Source organism: Staurois parvus, unplaced genomic scaffold (genome assembly GCF_062004578.1).
Source record: "Staurois parvus isolate SC_StPar_1 unplaced genomic scaffold, SC_StPar_1.0 ptg000031l, whole genome shotgun sequence".
In the NCBI taxonomy this organism is placed as follows: domain Eukaryota; kingdom Metazoa; phylum Chordata; class Amphibia; order Anura; family Ranidae; genus Staurois; species Staurois parvus.
Window position 1 is genome coordinate 10077610 of NW_028317827.1, and position 18831 is coordinate 10096440.

Below are 18831 nucleotides of genomic sequence, written 5' to 3' on the forward strand. Positions count from 1 at the left end.
TGCTATTTTGCATGTGATCACTGATTGGCCAATCAGTGATCACATGATTGGTACCTCGTACAGAGGTCCCGTCCGACGATCGGTGTTTCACTGTGTCCGGAGGACACATCGGGCACTGGATCGCGGTGCTGCACGCTCCCAGGGAGCGCGCACAAGCAGGGTGCGGGGAGGCCATTTATAAACGGCCACCCGACCCTGCACTGCCACCATCCGGCCGTTTATATACAACGGCCGGTCGGGAAGTGGTTAAGTCTCAGTCTGCCTTAAAGTGACCCTTTCAGCTTAATAAATACAAATCCAGATGCCAGTACCCTGCAAGAGAAGAGCAGTTATATGCACCTATTGTATGGTACATGAGTCAGTCCTTTCTCCTCTTCCAGTGCTGTAACCTCTGTTAGTGTCTTTGGCATTTGACACTTCAGAGAGTGCTGGAAGTCTGCATCCCTCGCTGTGCACTATGGTTTCATCCTTCGACCCTTACAGGACTCAGCAGTGATGTAAGGGTTGGAGGATGGAACTACAGTATGTGACAGGCAGGGTTGCCAACCATCAGTAATTTTACTGAGAGTTTGTAAAAATCAGTTATTTTTACAGCTGTCAGTAAGTGTCTGTTAGAGAAATTTTATGCCAGTAAAAATCAGTCCTTTTTTCAGGCAGGTTAGCGTTGGCTCGGCAAATGTAAAAAAGAACTCTTTAACAGCTTGATGCATCACCAGCAGCCACTTATCCAGGCAGAGTTAGGAGACAGTTGGAATTATATTTAAATAGAAGCCAGCTGGAGCCGGCAGCCACATTTGCTGATCTTGCTCCTCTAGTTCTGGCTGCAAAGTGATCTCAACTGTGCTCCGCCTGCCGCCTCTCTGCATACATAGGCAGTTGGATCACTGGTGCATGGCTGGTGGCAAGAGCTCCTGAAGCCTGTTCCTGAGACACTATAAAGGGATATGCTTTGTTCATATTTCATGTCTGAGGTTTACAACCGCTTTACGTAACAGAGCATCATAACAGCCGTGTTACAGATATGAATTATTATATATGTTGCTGTTGTTATTATTACTATATTAAGGTTACCTGATTTTTCTTTCTGAATTACCCATTGTTCATAAGACTGTGTTCCATGTTCAGATGTTGAAGATAAATCTCCCAAATTTTCAATCTTCACCATCATCCTTTTGAGTTTATCTCCAAAAGGATTCTGTAAAATGAATGTCAGTGTAAAAAACATTAAAGACACTGACAATACTTGCACTCCTACCACAGTATTTTCTCATTAAGTTGTTGAGTGGTCTTGTATTTTTGGGCTCTTCCTCCTAAGTCCTCCATAAGCTTTGAAGAAAGGGGACCTGGCTCACCCAAAAGCTGTGAAAAGTAATTACGAGAACATGGGCAGGAAGGAGAAGAGAGGACTCCAAAAAGGAGATTTTTCTCATGGACTCCAGCTAGCCATACTACATACCTTAGATATTATCTTTCTAGAACCTTGGATATGGGAACACAATTCAACCACCAAAGATCATTTTATTCAAGTGTTCTTTAGAGGAACATGCATGTTTAGGTCACCCGAGCATACATGTTTATTCACTAGGGCTAAACAAGTATGCATTCCTGCTGTTTGCTTTATTTCTAGGGAAATAGCAATCATTAAAGAAAATCAGATCTGACCAGTTGACAAGCTTCCCACAAAGGACCAACTCCCTCCCCCCTCCTTCCATCTATCCTGCCCAACCTTTATAAAAAAAGATCTGTATACTTACCTATTTTCAATCCGTTCTGATCCAGTCACATGATCCTACAGGTCTGACTCACAGAGCACTCAGCAACAGCTGGAAATTCTGGGAGCTGTGATGTCACTCTCCCCTGCAGCAGCCATTCATTGAAAAAGGTAGCCAGACCTGAAGGGATCACGTGACCAGACTGGAGTGGATTAAAAATAGGTAACTCATCTTTTATGTATTTTTCCACAATTTAATAGACAGATATACATCCAAACATAGTTGTATCAAACATGCTCAGTACATACCACAAACATTATATTGCAGCATTATAGCTCTGATAGAAATTCTAGATTCAGTTTCAGTAAGAAATAAAAACTTTACTACCTTCTTTTTATCTTCAGCAATATCTACTTTCTTAAATGGAAGTTTAACTTGTCTCTGGAGTTGCTGTGTGTTTTCTTTAACAGTCATGATCCTGGAGTCAAGGTTAGCACATATCTAAAAAAAAACAGATAATCGTTTTGCTTTATTTATCAGGTTAAGAGAAGAAGGATACAGAACAAGTAGAACCTCTGTCAGGTTTTATTGATGAGAACGAAAAAAAAGATGCGCTAGGACGCTGTTGGATGTCAAAAATCATAGCAGCTAGCACAATACCATAATACGTAGTATAGTAAACATCAAAAAACAACAGTGCAGCATGAAGATAAATTAAAATGCATGTTTAATACAATAGTGCAATGCAAATATATGAAACTCTTATGTGTCACCACAAATTGAAAAAATAAAGGAATCCAAATGTGAAGACAAAAACTGTAAATTCAATGGTTTTTTAATTATGAGGGAAATGACAGATGTGGATACCAAACGCCACTAAAACTTCTTAATGATGAACCTCACAGCACCTCGGTATACAACAAAGGGAGGCTTACCAGAATCATATGACCTCCAATAAGAGTGGTCAGCCAGCGTAGTAGCGTGTGTAGGGCAGAGATAGAACACACAATACTACGCATACGTGATCCCACTGCAGCCATCTCGGATTCTGTAACATGAGTTGTTTATATGATATGAAGTGCCTGATTTTCATCTTTTCATTGTAAGTGCATTTACCACATTAAATTGGTGTTTTGATCTGGATTACACTATGGAGAGCCTGTCTTTTTCACAATACTATGTCCAACTGAGTATATATGCGGTGATCTGATATAACATAGCAGTACCATCGTTTGACATGTGGTTTTGAGGATAGCTGGATATCTTGGATTGATACACAAGTGCTGGTTAACCACTCTTAATTGGGGGTCATATGATTCTAGTAAGCTTCCCTTTGTTGTACACCAAGGTGCTGTGTTATTCCTCATGAAGAAGTTTGGTGGCGTTTGGTATCCACATCTGTCATTTCCCTCATTATCAAAGAACCACTGAATTCATAGTGTTTGGCTTCACATTTGGATTCCTTTATTTTTTCAATTTGTGGTGACACATAAGAGTTTGGTATATTTGCATTGCACTATTGTATTGCAGATACATTTTAATCTATTGGTTTGTGAGGTTTGTTATTGCTCTCTATGGATGTTAGGCATGTAATTCTTCACCACTTGATGCCCCCATTTGTCTTTAGTAATAAACCCAACTAGAATTATGATACTGGCACGATCAGAAGGTAAAAAGAAAGAATAAAAAGAAAGAAAAAGAAAATGAATGCAGAAAACAATATAATACATTTATTTTCTGTTCTTAAAGTGATTCTAATGGAAATCATTTTTTTAATAACAAACATGTTATACTTACCTGCTCTATGCAGTGGTTTTGCATAGAGCAGCCCCAATCCTTTTTGGGTCCCCTGTCGGCGGTCCTTCTCCTGCCCTGCTGAGTGCCCCCAAGAGCAAGCCTCTTGCTATGGCTCGCACCCAAGCTGTGTTCTGTGTGTCCATTCACACACAGAGAATGGCTCAGCCCCGCCTCCCACACTCTCTCCTCACTGGCTTTGATTGACAGCAGCAGGAGCCAATGGCTCCAGCTGCTGTGTGAGCCACTGAGGAGCGAGAGACCCAAGAGAGCCACTGCTCTCATGCACATCACTAGATCATGATGGGGCTCAGGTAAGTATAAGAGGGGGTTGGGTGAGAGCTGCACCCAGAAAGTTTTTTAATAACAAAAAAATGCTTCAGCCTTTAGAACCACTTTAACATTTTCTAAGCCAACTTTTCTCAACCAAGGTTCCTCCAGAAGCTGCTAGGGGTTCCTTCAGCAAATGAGAAACTTCTGCTTCTCAGATGAGTAACCATTGAAAAGAAATATCTTTTTGGCTACCTGTAAGGGGGTACCAATGACCTCAAATGTAGAGAATAAACATTTTTGTCTCAGTGGCCATCACACTAATGTGCTGTGAGATGTAGATTTAGTAATTATTAGAAAGGATTACTTGAGCCCAGGAAGTTATTTCAGAGGTTCATTTCTCCATGTTAAAAAGTTTGAGAAAGACTGGTTGATGCTAATAGCACAAGCAACATTTTGTACCTGTGTTCTTCAAATTGGTTTCTGTCTCTATGAGGCCCATTGGAATGCAAAGTCAGGCTTTATGCAGGTCCATAACCTTTTTTAAGTCTGAATTCCTCCTGTTAGAACAACCATGAGAGGAGGATTTGGAAGGCTGCTGCAGGTATGTACATGTACTGCTAGATGCCTGCTCTTCATACCTGCAGCAGTTTTCCCCCATTAAGTGGAAAATTCCTGTATTGGGAAAATCACACTTTCTTCTCAACCCTTAATTCTTCTCAATATTGTTAAGGAAATTCTTATAGAGACAAACATATACAAATACATACTAATAGCAAGTCTCAGGTAAATGACAGAAAAGAACACATACCCTTAAAATATGCTCTTCAGCCTTTTTACTGTCTTTGGCTCCCCCAACTCCTGGTGAAGCTGTCAGCCCTAAAACCTGAGGAAGAGGAACCACTTCTGTGGAGCCTTCTGTCTTGCGAATTTTCTCATTCCTATTTTTCTGCTTTATATAGCGTAGCATAATGTTATTGTACACAGCATCCTTGATAGTGTGGTGGCATTCATCAATAATAAGCAGGGAGAAATCTGGAAACATAAACCACATAGAATGACTGCAACTATACCTATAAATTTCAATTTTTGCTCTATTCTTTTTCTTATAATTAATCTGGCAAAGGATTGTAAAAGGTACCTATAGATATTGGTCAACCACGTGTTTATGGTCATATGAGGCAATGGTTCACATATACTGTACAGTCACCGGCCACTTTATTAGGTACACCTGTTCAATTGCTTGGTCACATAAATTGGATGTACTGGCGAGGGACTGGATTTTAATTCAGGTGCAAGGCATAGCTTCAAGTACAGGTAACCAGCAAAAAAATCTGCCTTTGGTGGCATACACATGTGGAACACTCCCAGTGGAAGTGACGCACAATTGATTTTCAGTACAACATTTTTTTACGTACCAGACAAGCGGACCCCTTCTTCTTTATTTTCAGCTGCCTGCATCAGTGAGTTTTCCAGTATCTGAGCTGTGCATATGATGACAGCATTCGCTTTCACCACTTGAGGGAAGGAAATCTTTAGCTGGGAATCTCCACTAATTTTGGTGACACTATAGGAATCTTTTAGGTATGGCTGAAACTCGCTTAGGAAATGCTGCTCAACCAATGGAACCTGAATAATATAAAACAGTAAAGAGAATCATTCTAAGGGGTTGTGCATTGAATTTTTACATTTATGTTGAATTGAATTATGCTGCACAATCTTTAAACACAAATTTTATTATGTCATATTTTAAAAGATTATATTTTATATGCAGATCGGTAGCCACCAGAGGGCACACTAATCATGTCAGGCAGTACCATATATAGACTTTCAAAATCAGGCCTAAGCCCTGTGCTGTTTGTTGCTAAAAAAAAAAGTCAGTCAATCAGGCAGCAGTAATACCTTCCTGTAAAACCTTTTTCTTTGTTGTGTAGTTCATGATTTCTGTAAGCACTCCCATTAAAATACCTGTTTTGGATACCTGATCACTCTCTAGTTATTACATTCAGTAGGCATGTTTGGCGCAGCATTGCTTGGCAGCTGTCAGGTAAGGCTGCATTGCAGAAAGTAAGAATCACAAAATGTGTACATATTGGGTAGGCTTCACTGGAGGTCAAAAGAAGGTGATGACACCATTGTATTCCTTCATCCACCACTGAAGCCTTGCTATCCTTTAGTGCAATCCTTGCTTTATTCAATGTAGACCCATCAGCAACAACATGCAATGCAACAGAGGTGTATGCAAAAGCTCTTACCTTGGGGAGTCTGGCTCTGAAGGTTACATACAGTATGTGCATGACTGGTTTTGGTTAAAGACCTGAATGTGACCAAATAAACACTAACCAGGATTGCTTATATCTTGGGCAACCGCTAATATGTTGGCTGGGGCCTGGGGTGTCATATAGGGACTACTCTATGTATTTTCACTCCCTTCACTCCTTGCTTCATTCTTTTCTTCTCTCTAGTTCACTCACTCCTCTTCCCTTTCTCTTTTCTCATCCATTCTTTTTCTCTCTTTTTAATACGTTCTCCTTGCAACTTTCTCTCATCATTCTGCATGTAGAATATCAATAATACAAGGACAAGCAAACATTTGAACCTTTGACATCCAACCCCAATAGGTCCAGATCAAACTTTAAACCTGTTGAGGTTGAGCTTGTAAATTAGTATTGGTGAATTACAATGGCATTGTCAATTGCAAGACTACAGTGGGAGGGAGGCCTCATCAATATCTGCATTCATTAAGTAATCTGCTATCTGATCTTACAACACTGCTCTGAGATCTTAAAGTATATTTCCAAGTTTGCAGTTGAATTTGAGAAAACCCAACTAAATGTTTGTAATGTGTTCCCATTCACACGGCCTACCTAAGAATAATTTTTTAAAAATCTTACTTTTTTAAGTATTTGTTTGGAGTAAGGCTTGCATAGACTCAATTTGAAATAAGAGGAAACTCAAACTGTTCCCATTGACAATGACGGGCACACTAAGTTTCCCCTCATTAACATGTAATACAAGAGGTCCAGCCACTAGATTTTAACCCTGTGGTTAGGACAGAAAGTGCTCTAATCTAGATTACAACTGATAATGAGATCTGCCAGCACACTACAGACACTACACTACAGACAGGATTAATTATGGTAAACAATAATTCCCCAGCCCGCTCTGCAGGTCTCAGTTTTGAAGTTTTTAGAAAAAGCAAGTAGAAAAGTAAGCAGTAATTTAAATTTTTAATGTATGCTATGTGAATGAAAACATTCACAATTATAATTATGCTCTTATCCGAACTCAGCTGCAAAATGTAGAATTACACTTTAACATATCATGCTAAGCCTGTCAACTAGTGGATTGTAACCACTGTATAATGTTCATCCTCTAACTTCTCTTTACAATCACCGTGGGCTTTAACAGCCACATGCTGCACATATGCAACACTGGGCGGCTGATGTGAACTCCCAGCACAAAGATTCAAGCTTTCAAAGAAAAGCTCCCGGTCAGGGCTAGCTTCTGATCATGTGTCTAGTGCAACAGTAGTCATATGATCGCTGATCTTTCCCAGCCCTCTAGCGTTCAGAGATATTGGGGTGAGCAGGCTGGGGTTAATATAAAAATCAAATTATTAGTGAAAAATATGCATAGTTATAAAAATTTTGAAAAATATAATAATATAAAAAACTTTTATAAGTATGCATATTTTATTATCATCCCTTACAATCCAGCTGCAATTTCAAAGTAATGCTCATAATTTATTTTTTTTCACACTAATATATTTTTTTTTTTATGTTACCCCTGTCCTGCTCACCCCAGTATCCCTGAAAAACAGAAGGCCAGGAAAGATTTGCGAGATATATATGAATATTTATTTGAAAAGAGAAAGACAAACTGCAGAACCAGTCATTTCAAATATAACCACAGCGGCAGGGAGTTTTAAAAATAAAAAAACAAAAATTCAATACCTTGTTGACTAAAACAATAGCTTTTGCTGGCAAGCCATTTGCTCGTCTCTTGTCCAGATGGTCCCTGGTGATGTACACAGCCACTCTAGTTTTCCCACTTCCTGTGGGCAAACATATAATAACATTCTCGCCTTCCAAAGCCGGTCTGGCCACTTCCAGCTGATATTCTCGAAGGGTCATTTCAGGAATGGGAGAAGCTCGGTCTGTGCTCTCATCATCTGACATAAACAGAAAAAAAGTGTTTTTAAACAACTATATTTTTTACTTGGGGTTATTGTTTTTCTTACAGCTCAACCCCAGGCAAACAGTTAAAATACACAGATCAAACATCATATAACATATCTGTTTTACCTGTCAAAGAATTTGTATTTGTGTCCATCCAGTTACAAAATTTACACAGCTCTGCCATATGGCACAGCTCTGTCTGGCACGTCAAATACCCAATTTTGGCCTGCTGCAGTTAAAGCTGAAGTTTAGGTATGACAATTTTTACATAGCTACATTGGCCCAGCTTGTAAGTATGTAAGTATGTGCAATACTTGTGTGATCTTCATGGAAGCTGGAAATCACTGTTGTAGGCATCGCTAAAACAGTGATCCACACTAGTTTCTAGAGTCCTGTGCTTAGCGGCTGCCATGCTGCTTACTGAACACAGAAGGTTACCTGCATGGCACAGGGGGCATTCAAAGAACACTACATTTTCTCAATGACTGCCTATCATCTTCAGAGCTCACATGAGTGGAATAGAGGACAATGGTGGGCTTTTATGACCACTTGGACAAGACTTCCTTAAAGTGGTTTTAAAGGCTCGAGTTTGTTTTACCTTTATGCATTATATGCAGGAAAGTAAAAAATCTTCTTTGTGTAACAGCCTCCCGAGTCCTCCTTAACACTTACCTGAGTCCCATCCCGATCCAGCGATGTCCACAAGAACCTCAGTTCTCCGGGGACTCTCACTCCTGATTAGTTGAGGCAATTGGCTTACACAGCCAATGAGCCAATCGAGGGAGGAGCGAGTGAGCCACGGCTTTGTGCGTTAATGGACACACATAGCAGGGCTTGGGAGTGTGCCTGCTTGGTCACCCCCACAGCATGCTGTTGCTGTGGGGGCACCCGACAGTAGGGAGGGGCCAGGAGCGCCGACAGGGGACCCGAGAAGAAAAGGACCGGGGCTGCTCTGTGCAAAACCACTACACAGAGCAGTTAAGTATAGACATGTTTGTTATTTTTTTAAAAAAACAAGACTTTAGTATCATTTTAATGATGGATCAAAGTTTTGATTTTCTCCAGACTTGAAAATGGGTGAGTCTTAGAGCCTTAGTGTGCAGAGCTACTGTTTGAAATCATGGGGCTCCCTACAGCCTTCCTGATTAAAACTATATTTTTGCTAGAAAAACACTAAAATCATTATTAATGAACATAAACACAAAATAACTTACAAAATGTCTGCTAAATATAAAAGATAAAACAGTATTGCCTTAATAAATAAATAAAGCTCTGTGTGTGAATAAGTTCTTGGGGTTCATTCACATGGGCACTGTGGCCTGTACAGTATGAATGAGTGTGGCTGGAGCTGTGTGTAGGCAGGGATGTTACTCCACGGGGATTGTGTGGCTGTACAATCAAAGCTGCAGGTCCTAATTTGACAGGCGTGTAGATGCAGGTGTACCACCTGAACACAGACAGTGTGCTTTTGGGGCCAGTCACCCACACCTGCACACCTGTCAAATTAGGACCAGATGCTGTGTTTGTAAAGCCAACTACACAAAAATGGAAACCGACCCAACCTATAATCAGTCTTAGCAGTAAGGTGCACATGGAAGGGCAATGCATGTGTTTGTAAAGCCCTCAGAGTAACATGCGGTCCTCAGAGTAACATGCGGTACCAGACACACAAACTTCTCAATCACACTGTATGAGCCAGAGAACCCACGTGCATGAGCCCTTAAAGTATAACTAAAGCAAAACTTTTTTTCTTTTAGTTTTGGTTTGTGGAGATGAATTAGAGCACCTGTCAGGTTTTCATTGCAGTCTGTGCCCTTTAGGGAGATTCACCCTATTTGTCTTGTTTACTGTTAACATCGAAAGTGAAAGTAACGAAAACCCTAAATTTTGGGTTGTCCCCAGATAAGTAACAGAGGAGAAATTTTCCAATGGGGACACTAGTTCCGGTGACCTTGATAGTCCCCAAGGTATTCCCTTGATTTACAGAGATTATCTCTCACTGGTAAAAATAAACTGATAGGGGTTATAACCCTCCCTACTCTATCCAAAATGAAAACAAGTTGTGCCTATAGTTCTACTTTGATTTTTTTATTAATATTATTACAATTTTTGTTACAATTTTTAAAATTATTTTTTTTTAATTATTTGCATGTATTTATTAACAATGCTGTTGGGGCGAGGGGGCTTTGGTGAAATATCAGGGGTCTAAGCAGACCCCTGATGTCTAACTCATTGTGTTTATTCACAAATGGAAAAGTCGGTAAATATGTAATATTTACTGTCCTCTTTCCCCACTTTCCATCCTGAAAAGATCCCCTGCCCTGTGTGCCCGCAGCAGCCGGCAGGAGAGGAGGAAAGGCAACAGCGCTGGAGGGAGGGGGAAGAGGATGGTGCACAGAGAGGGTGATCTGTGCAATGGTGGTGGGGGGAGCAATTAAAGGAACCAATATCCTGTATGGTTCTCTCTCCAGCAGCTAGAAGCCGGAGGGAGGGTGGGCTGGATTTCGTCTGTTGCAGGGAGAGACACACAGGGGATCAGTTCCTGAATTTGCCCCCCACCGCACTAATCACCCCCTCTCCTGCCCACACCTGATTCCACCTGATACCCAGGCTCCTCTGCTGGCCAGGGCCCTGTACAAGAGCATTAATGCTACCCCCTTATTAGCGGCCCTGTTGGCATGTATGGCTTTTGTAGTGAGAATAAGCATGCTGGCCTAGAAAGTTGACTTCTTTCTGTCACACACCACCCTTGTTTTCCTTATCCTCCTTCCTTTCTCCTGTAGTCAGGCTTTATGTATAGGCCTATTTTTAATATACCAAACTCTTATTTTAATATCCAGTTACTCTTCATTAAAATCAAGGAATCCTAAACAGAACACAATCTACAGCCCTGACCTCTACCTGATTTTGTATGATTCCTGTTTGCTGCCTACCCTGACCTCTTACTTGTCTTCCAATGCAGAGAGCCCATAATTAAAATGACAACTTTTGGGTGTCATTATTTTATAAGGATCTGAGACACAGATATAGATATAATTGTAAGTTTTCAGATTCTCTCAAAAGACAATAGTACATTACTACTGGTTCCAGTAAACCATATTCTAGTTTGAAGTTATGACTTAATAGTGTCAGAAGGATCAGAGTTGGTGTCATGACCATGCACATTATACGCTAAGATGGTTCTTCTCCACTGTGCATTGACATTACCTTCCATAATGTGCACGTGTCTGGAGATGAAGCCTGCAGAGTATCACTCCCACATTGTGTACTGTAGGCTCTACATGACTCATCCAAATAGGTGAACTGTGGCAATGTTATGCACTGTTAAACAGATTGGGAAAATAACCATCCGCATCTATCACTAAACTCTTGCTCAACGAGATTTATAGTCACGTTAATCCACATTATTATCTGTTGTTTATGTTTATATTACATTTCTCACTTGTTTTAACAATTCTTTGCCCTACTTTATTTTCTGCACTTTTCTATGTCCTTTTGGTCCATCCAATTTTTTAGGATGTACTGGTTGCCATGTTGGACCTATTTACACATGGATCCAGTCACAGTTATTGTAATGAGGAAGCCCATAAAACCACTTGTCAGTGCCGGTCATATTCTGCAGAGCTCACAGACATCTCTGGAGAGAATTAACAAAATACAGAGAAATCTGATTTTTTTTTCAACAAAAGACCATATTCATACTATATCTGAACTGTATAACATTTTATATCTAGACATAAGAAATCTTGAGCTTGCACAGCGCTGAGGATTTACTTCCAGCACCCAAGACCAATCATCAGCTCTATCATGTAGGAAGAAGAGTCATGACTGCCTTACCTGGAAGTATCACGTATGTCCCTAACTCCCCAAATGGAACAGTGGAGGAGTAATGGGAAGGTGAATAGGGATAAGTAAAATTGGACGTTTTTGCTACACCATTTTGTTCATGACATTGGAAGCAATTTCTCCTTATGGAAAAATGCATTGAATTAAAAAAAGGAACGTGAAATCAGGTGTTGTTGGTGGTTTAAAGAGTAAAATGGGCTTTAAATTACTCCAGAGTGTTAGGTTAGCTTATATATGGACATGTTTTCTTTAGAAAAAGCATTTCTTTCTAGGTTCACATACTTCCCTCTATCCAGAGGCACCAGGTACTCCACTCCACATTTTGCCCCCAACCACCCTCCTTGCTCTCCTGAAGGTCTCCAGTATGTATTTTATGCCATATTTTAATTTAAACTTACTTATACTTCCTGAAGTCTTTAAGCTGGTCACAAGAAACCATGTGATCATCCTTGCCCCTTCCCTAGGCCAAGCAGTCCTCACTGACAGGAGCAGCATTGACATGATATTAGTGCCAGTCTTTGCACCATTACACAATAAATGCAGGGTGCTGTGGTGGTGCCCCTTAGGGGGCATTTACACATGCCCTGCAATTACAGTATGTTCTCAGTCTTCCAAGTTGATTACTGCTTGGTGTCATTTAGCATGAAAGACTGTGGTTAATGTACTGCACAGCTCAGTACTAAAGGTGAGTATTGCATACAGAGCTGTTTTTTTTTCTTTATACATAGCCTGGGGCCCAATTAGAAGAAAATGTAGCCCATAACTGGGTTTTAATATGTAGTATAGTATAAATATATGAAATAAATCTGCATTCACTGAAAATATACTAAACCATCTCTTTCATAGTTTCAAGACTATACCATATTGTCACTTTCATTGCCAGATATCAAAATTAAAGTGTTGATTTGTTATTGCAACTGATATTAACAGCTCTTAATTTTCCTTTTTTTCTGTTAGGTTCCTCTAAACACAATTATGAACAGATTAACCGCCTGCCTCCTACAGGGCATTTATAAACAGCCTGGAGTTCAAGTGGTCTAAACAAGTTCACGGCGTGTTTTGACCATTTCTTTTCAGCTGGCCCACCAGCTATTCAGTGGAAGCCATGTGGGTGGCTGTAAAGCCACCCAATCACTTTTACTGTACTGTTATTGGCTGGAGTGATGGACAGGTGAAACATTAGGAATTGAATAGTCTTATGTCTACATAAAGATAACCTGTCACCTGCCAATGCTTGTTTGCCCACTTGAGATAACAAAATTAAAGTTGAAGTTTAGGCATGCATATTTTTCCATAGTTACAATGGTCCACCTACATATGCACCATACCTCTGAGATCCCCATAAAAGCTGAAAATTACTGTACAGTGATTGCCGCTAGCCTCTGGGTCCCATGCCAAGCAGCTGTTCTTCTGCTTAGTAAACACAGGAGGTCGCTAGCTTAGCAAGGGTGCCATTCGGAAAATGCTTTGCATTTCCTTAATGAATGTTGATCATTCTCTGACTGGATGAGGTGGAGATTGTGATGTCAACCCCCTGCCTTTCCACTTCATCCACTCAGTGAATGCTTTGCATTCAGCTTGGACCAATATGCATACCTAAACTGCAGTTTTAAATGAAATGAAAAAAAAGGTTAAATATGTAGATTATAAGGTACATAAAAATAACAAAAAAGCATCCATCCCTGACGCCCTGCGCACACATGCAAATGCAAAAGTGTGCATAGGGTGTGTACCTGTATATGAACATTGATTGTACCGCATATGTGAGATATCAGCATGAATTTTGTTGACAGCAATAATTTTAGGATTATAATTTACTGTTATTACTTAAATGATAACCTGTAAAGGTTTTTAAATTGTGATTGATGGACCATTTTGGGGAGCCTAATTTTTATGCCATTTCATGGATTACTGCAATTTTAAGGATTTATATTATTGGCATATATTTACTCAGTACTCCATCAACCCATCCCCCACAGTTATTACCTTTTTTATCTCTTGACCCTCCCTCTTAGATTGTAAACTCTAATGAGCACGGCCCTCTGATCCCTCCTGTATTAAATTGTACTGTAATTGTGCTGTCTGCCCTTGTGTTGTAAAGTGCTGCATAAACTATTCGTACTATATAAATCCTGTATGATAATATGTTTTTTATATTTTATGAAAAACTTGGGTATTAGGTTATGTGTGTGTGCACTAAAATTTATTTTAGTGTATTTTTCCTGAAGGTCCCCAAGGACCTTCTATCCCTAGTCCTGCTATGCGCAACTTGGAGCTGCTTTGTAAGTAGTAGGGCGATCCGTTTGAATTTGGGAGCCATTTGTTCCGAAGATTCAATACTATTATTTTGTTATATATGTATTTTTTGTAGATATGTATCTTGCATCCATTCCTGAGGAAGTGGACAGAGATCCATGATTCTTGGATGCAATGTGTTATATAAATATGCACCAATAATTGGACTGTACATGTAAAATAATGCTATAATTATGGATGAATCTATATTGCAATACCTTTTATGTTGATATATGATATTACTACAAATCAGCTTAGTATTGTTTTTAACCCGATTTTACTGTCGTGTGACCTGTATATAAGTCATGTAATAATTTGATGCGCCACATTTAAAGTCCCAGGAATAATGTATATTGATTGAGGGATGGAGACACTTCACTGTAAATGGTGCTCCAGATCACAATATTAATGAAAATTTAGATTTGATAAACAGGTGTGCCAATATTATACAACATAAAAAATTGCAACTGCCACCATTTTATTCTACAGGGCCTTTGCTTTTTGAAAATACATAATTGTTCTGCAGTTTCAAAGTGGAACTAAAGGCAGAAGGTTTTTTTTTTACCATTAAGGTAAAAAATCTTCTGCATGCAGCTCTCCCCAGCCCCACCTTATTCTCACCTGAGCCTGATCTCAGTCCAGCTATGTGCATGAGAGCAGAGGATCTTTAGGCTCCCTCCCTCCTCATTGGCTCCCGCTGCTGTCAATCACAACCAGTGAAGAAAGAACGGGGGCAGGGATGGGCCTTATGAACACACAAAGCCGGCTTGAGAGTGAGCTCGCACGAGTACCCCTATATCAAGCAGATTACTATGTAGGCATTTGGTGGGGGGGGGGAGCCAAGAGCACCGGTTGCGGACCCAGGAAGAGGAGGATCGGAGCTGTTCTATGCAACTGTGCAAAACCACTGCACAGAGCAGGCAAGTATAACATAATTATTTTTACAAAATAAAAGAAAATCCTGTAAAATCATTTCAAGTAATCTTCTAGCAATAAATGCTGCTTTTAACATGTGTGAGAAAATAAAAAAAATTGCTCCAGATGCAAAATGGTTAATGTAGCAAAATACAAGTTTCGTGAGTATGCTTCCTTACTGACATGTAACAAATTCTGGGGTCAAATAAAACCCCAGAAACCAAAACAGAAGATGCTGAAGTGTATGACATGATTTTTATAGCACTAAGTAAAAAAATGGCTATATATAAATGCAATGCTGAGTAAGCAACCACATCCACTAACGGGAACAACATGTTCCTGCAAGACGAGGAAGAATGTGGCAATTAGGCAGTCAGTATCTCGCACATAACAAAAGGTGACTTATGTAGTTTTAACTGTCCTAGAACTAGAATCACCTCAACAGTTGGGTTATTCTTCTCTTCATAATCACATCTAAAAGTTGCTACACATGAAACAGATGCTGTAATTAGATATTTCTTCCACTTTTTAAAGAAGGATTCCAGGAAAGGACGACATATAACAAAATACTTTCAGTTGTATATTTAAAGATGACTTTCAGGGATATTTAACACATAGTTACACTGATCCATCTTGGACCAATGTAACTATGTACAGTATATACCACACCTGGCCAATGCCCCTGGTAGCTGGAAATCACTGAAGTATACACCGCTACTCCAGTGATCTCCACTTGCTTCCACGTCCTATGGTGAGAAGCTGCCCTGCTGCATTCTGAACACTTGCTTCCACGTCCTATGGTGAGAAGCTGCCCTGCTGCATTCTGAACACAGGAGGTCAGCAGCACAGCACCAGCATCATTCAGAGAATGCTTTGCAAAGCATTCTCTGATTGGACAAGGTAGAGAGATGGCATGGTGCATTCACACTATCCTCGTCCAATCAGATAACACTTTGCATTCTCCACTCTCTCTGCTTGCTTCTATAGGCACAAGATTGTCCCCATAGATTAGCAGATCTTAAAGTGTTACTAAACCCAGGAGCCTTCATTCACTATATCTGATCTCCCACAGTACACAGAACATGGAAACGCAATTATTTTAGTAAATACAAAATGCTAAATACCGTTTCTTATCAGCAGTTAGAGCAGCCTTGTGACTTCTATCAGTGTCCAGCAGAGCACTGGTTAAAGCTTGTAGGAGTTTATTATGCTATCTTTTCTTAAACTCAGAATAAACAAGTTTTTTTCTCCTGCTTTCAATGCCCTGAACCCCTCAGCAAATATATTTTGGGCTCAAATTAATTCAAATGACTTACTGAATAAAAATGGGAAGAGAGCCCAGTCACACGTCCAATCCTTCTCCAATCACAGTGTGTTCTCTTTAGCCTGATGCAGAAAACACTGCAAGGAACACCGCAGGCTCCACACATCTGTGGCATCGGCCTGACATACTAGGACAGGACACTAAGAGCATTTCCAGTCTTGTGGTCTGGCGTAATTCTGCACACCACACCGGCTAGGACAACATCCCTTAGACAACATCGACTACAAGAAACCTCATAGGACCACTTGCAACTCGCTCACGGTAGATACTGCAAGCAGGCGGCAGATGCAGGCTTGGCAACATAAATATATGTTTCCAGCTATTTTGTGTGTGCCCCTTGTGGACCCGTGTTGTGATTGGACACAGAACAAGTTTGTCAGTAGGTTTCAGCCAATGATTTGGACTGAGACCTGCTGATCGGCTGTGTCCAATTACAGAGAGATTTCTGTGTGTGCAGAACAGTGATCTGGCTGTTTCCTCTCCCTGAAAAGAAGGGAGAAACACAGCCAGCTCTCTAAGTAAAACAGCACATATTACAACTGTTAGACATACAGTTAACCCCTTGATTACCCCTTGATGTTAACCCCGTCCCAGCCAGTGTCATTAATACAGTGTACAGTATAACATCTGATCATTGTATTAGTGTCATTAGCGACATCAGTGTCAGTTAGTCAGTTAGTGTGCCCCTTCAACCAGTGTCAGTTAACGCCACACTTTCACAGTCCCACTAGAAGTCGTTGATCACCACCATTACGAGTATTGTGGCTATAACTGTGTATATTCCAGAATATAAACCCACAGTTTGTGGATGCTATAACTTTTACACAAATAAATTAATATACACTTTTACTAAAGACATGCAGCAGAATACATTTTGACCTAAATTTATGAAGAAATTGATTTTATCTGATATGTTTTTTAACAGAAAGTGGAAAACCTCATTTTTTCAGGATTTTTTCATTTATATAATAAAAAATAAAAATCCAGTGCTGAACAGAAGAAAGCTCTATTTGTGTGAAAATAATTACAGTTGCAAGAAAAAGTATGTGAACCCCTTGGGATTACGTAGAGTTTTGCATGAACTGGGCATAAAATGTGCTCTGAACGTCATCTAAGTCACAACAATAGAAGAACACAGTCTGCTGAACATAATACTACACAAACATTAGATGTTGCCATGGTTTAATTGCACATAACATGTAAACATTCACAGTGCAGGGAGGAAAAAGTATGTGAGGCCCTAACTTAATGACTTCTCCCAGAGCTAATTGGAGCCAGGAGTGAGCCAACCTTGACTTCAATCAGTGTGATGATATTGGATGTGTTGCTGACAGCTGTCCTGCCCTTAAAAAACACACACCTGTTTTGGGTTTACTGGTTTCAAGAAGCACTGTTTGATGTGAACCATGCCTCGCAGAAAAGAGCTCTCAGAAGACCTATGATCAAGAATTGTTGACTTGCATGAAGCTGGAAAGGGTTACAAAAGTATCTCCAAAAGCCTTGATGTTCATGTGTCCAGGGTAAGACAGACTGTCTACAAATGGAGAAGGTTTAGCACTGTTGCTACTCTCCCTAGGCGTGGTCGTCCTGTAAAAATGACTGCAAGACCACAGCGCAGAATGCTTCATGAGGTAAAGAAGAATCCCAGAGTGTCAGCTAAGACCTACAGAAATCTCTGGCACATGCTAACATTTTTGTTGACACATCTACAATAAGGAAAACATTAAACAAGAATGGAGTACATGGGAGGACACCACGGAGGAAGCCATTGCTGTCCAAAAAGAATATTGCAGCACGTTTGAAGTTTGCAAAAGAGCACCTGGATGTTCCATAGCACTACTGGCAAAATATACTGTGGACAGATGAAACCAAGATTGAGTTGTTTGGGAAGAACACACAACACTATGCGTGGAGAAAAAAAGGCACAGCACACCAACATCAAAACCTCATCCCCACTGTAAAACATGGCGGAGGGAGCATCATGGTTTGGGTCTGCTTTGCTGCCTCAGGGCCTGGACGGATTGTTGTCATTGATGGGAAAATGAATTCCAGAGTTTATCAAGACATTTTGCAGGAAAACGTACGACCATCTGTCCGCCAACTGAAGCTCCGCAGAGGATGGGTGATGCAACAGGACAATGACCCAAAGCATACAAGTAATCCAACAAAACAATGGCTGCAACAGCACAGAATACGCCTTCTGGAGTGGCCCAGTCAGAGTCCTGACCTCAACCCGATTGAAATGCTGTGGCATGACCTTAAGAGAGCGATTCACACCAGACATCGCAAGAATATTGCTACACTGAAACAGTTTTGTGAAGAGGGGTGGTCCAAAATTACTCCAGATCGTTGTGCAGGTCTGATCTGCAACTACAGGAAACGTTTGGTTGAGGTTATTTCTGCCAAAAGGAGGGTCAACCAGTTATTAAGTCCAAAGGTTCACATAATTTTTCCTCCCTGCACTGTGAATGTTTACATTTTATGTGCAATTAAA

At 40.3% G+C, this 18831-nt stretch overlaps 1 protein-coding gene across 1 annotated transcript in view; it reads right to left on the reverse strand.

The window, feature by feature from the left end:
- IFIH1 (interferon induced with helicase C domain 1) overlaps positions 1-18831 on the reverse strand; it is a 74846-nt gene that overhangs the window by 35635 nt on the left and 20380 nt on the right. Inside the window, exons 6-10 of the mRNA XM_089660063.1 lie at positions 7733-7950; positions 5195-5405; positions 4588-4811; positions 2100-2213; positions 1072-1195 (exon numbers count right to left, since the gene is read on the reverse strand). Of these exons, the coding sequence (XP_089516189.1) occupies positions 1072-1195; positions 2100-2213; positions 4588-4811; positions 5195-5405; positions 7733-7950 (891 nt within the window). The remainder of the gene's footprint in view (positions 1-1071; positions 1196-2099; positions 2214-4587; positions 4812-5194; positions 5406-7732; positions 7951-18831) is intronic.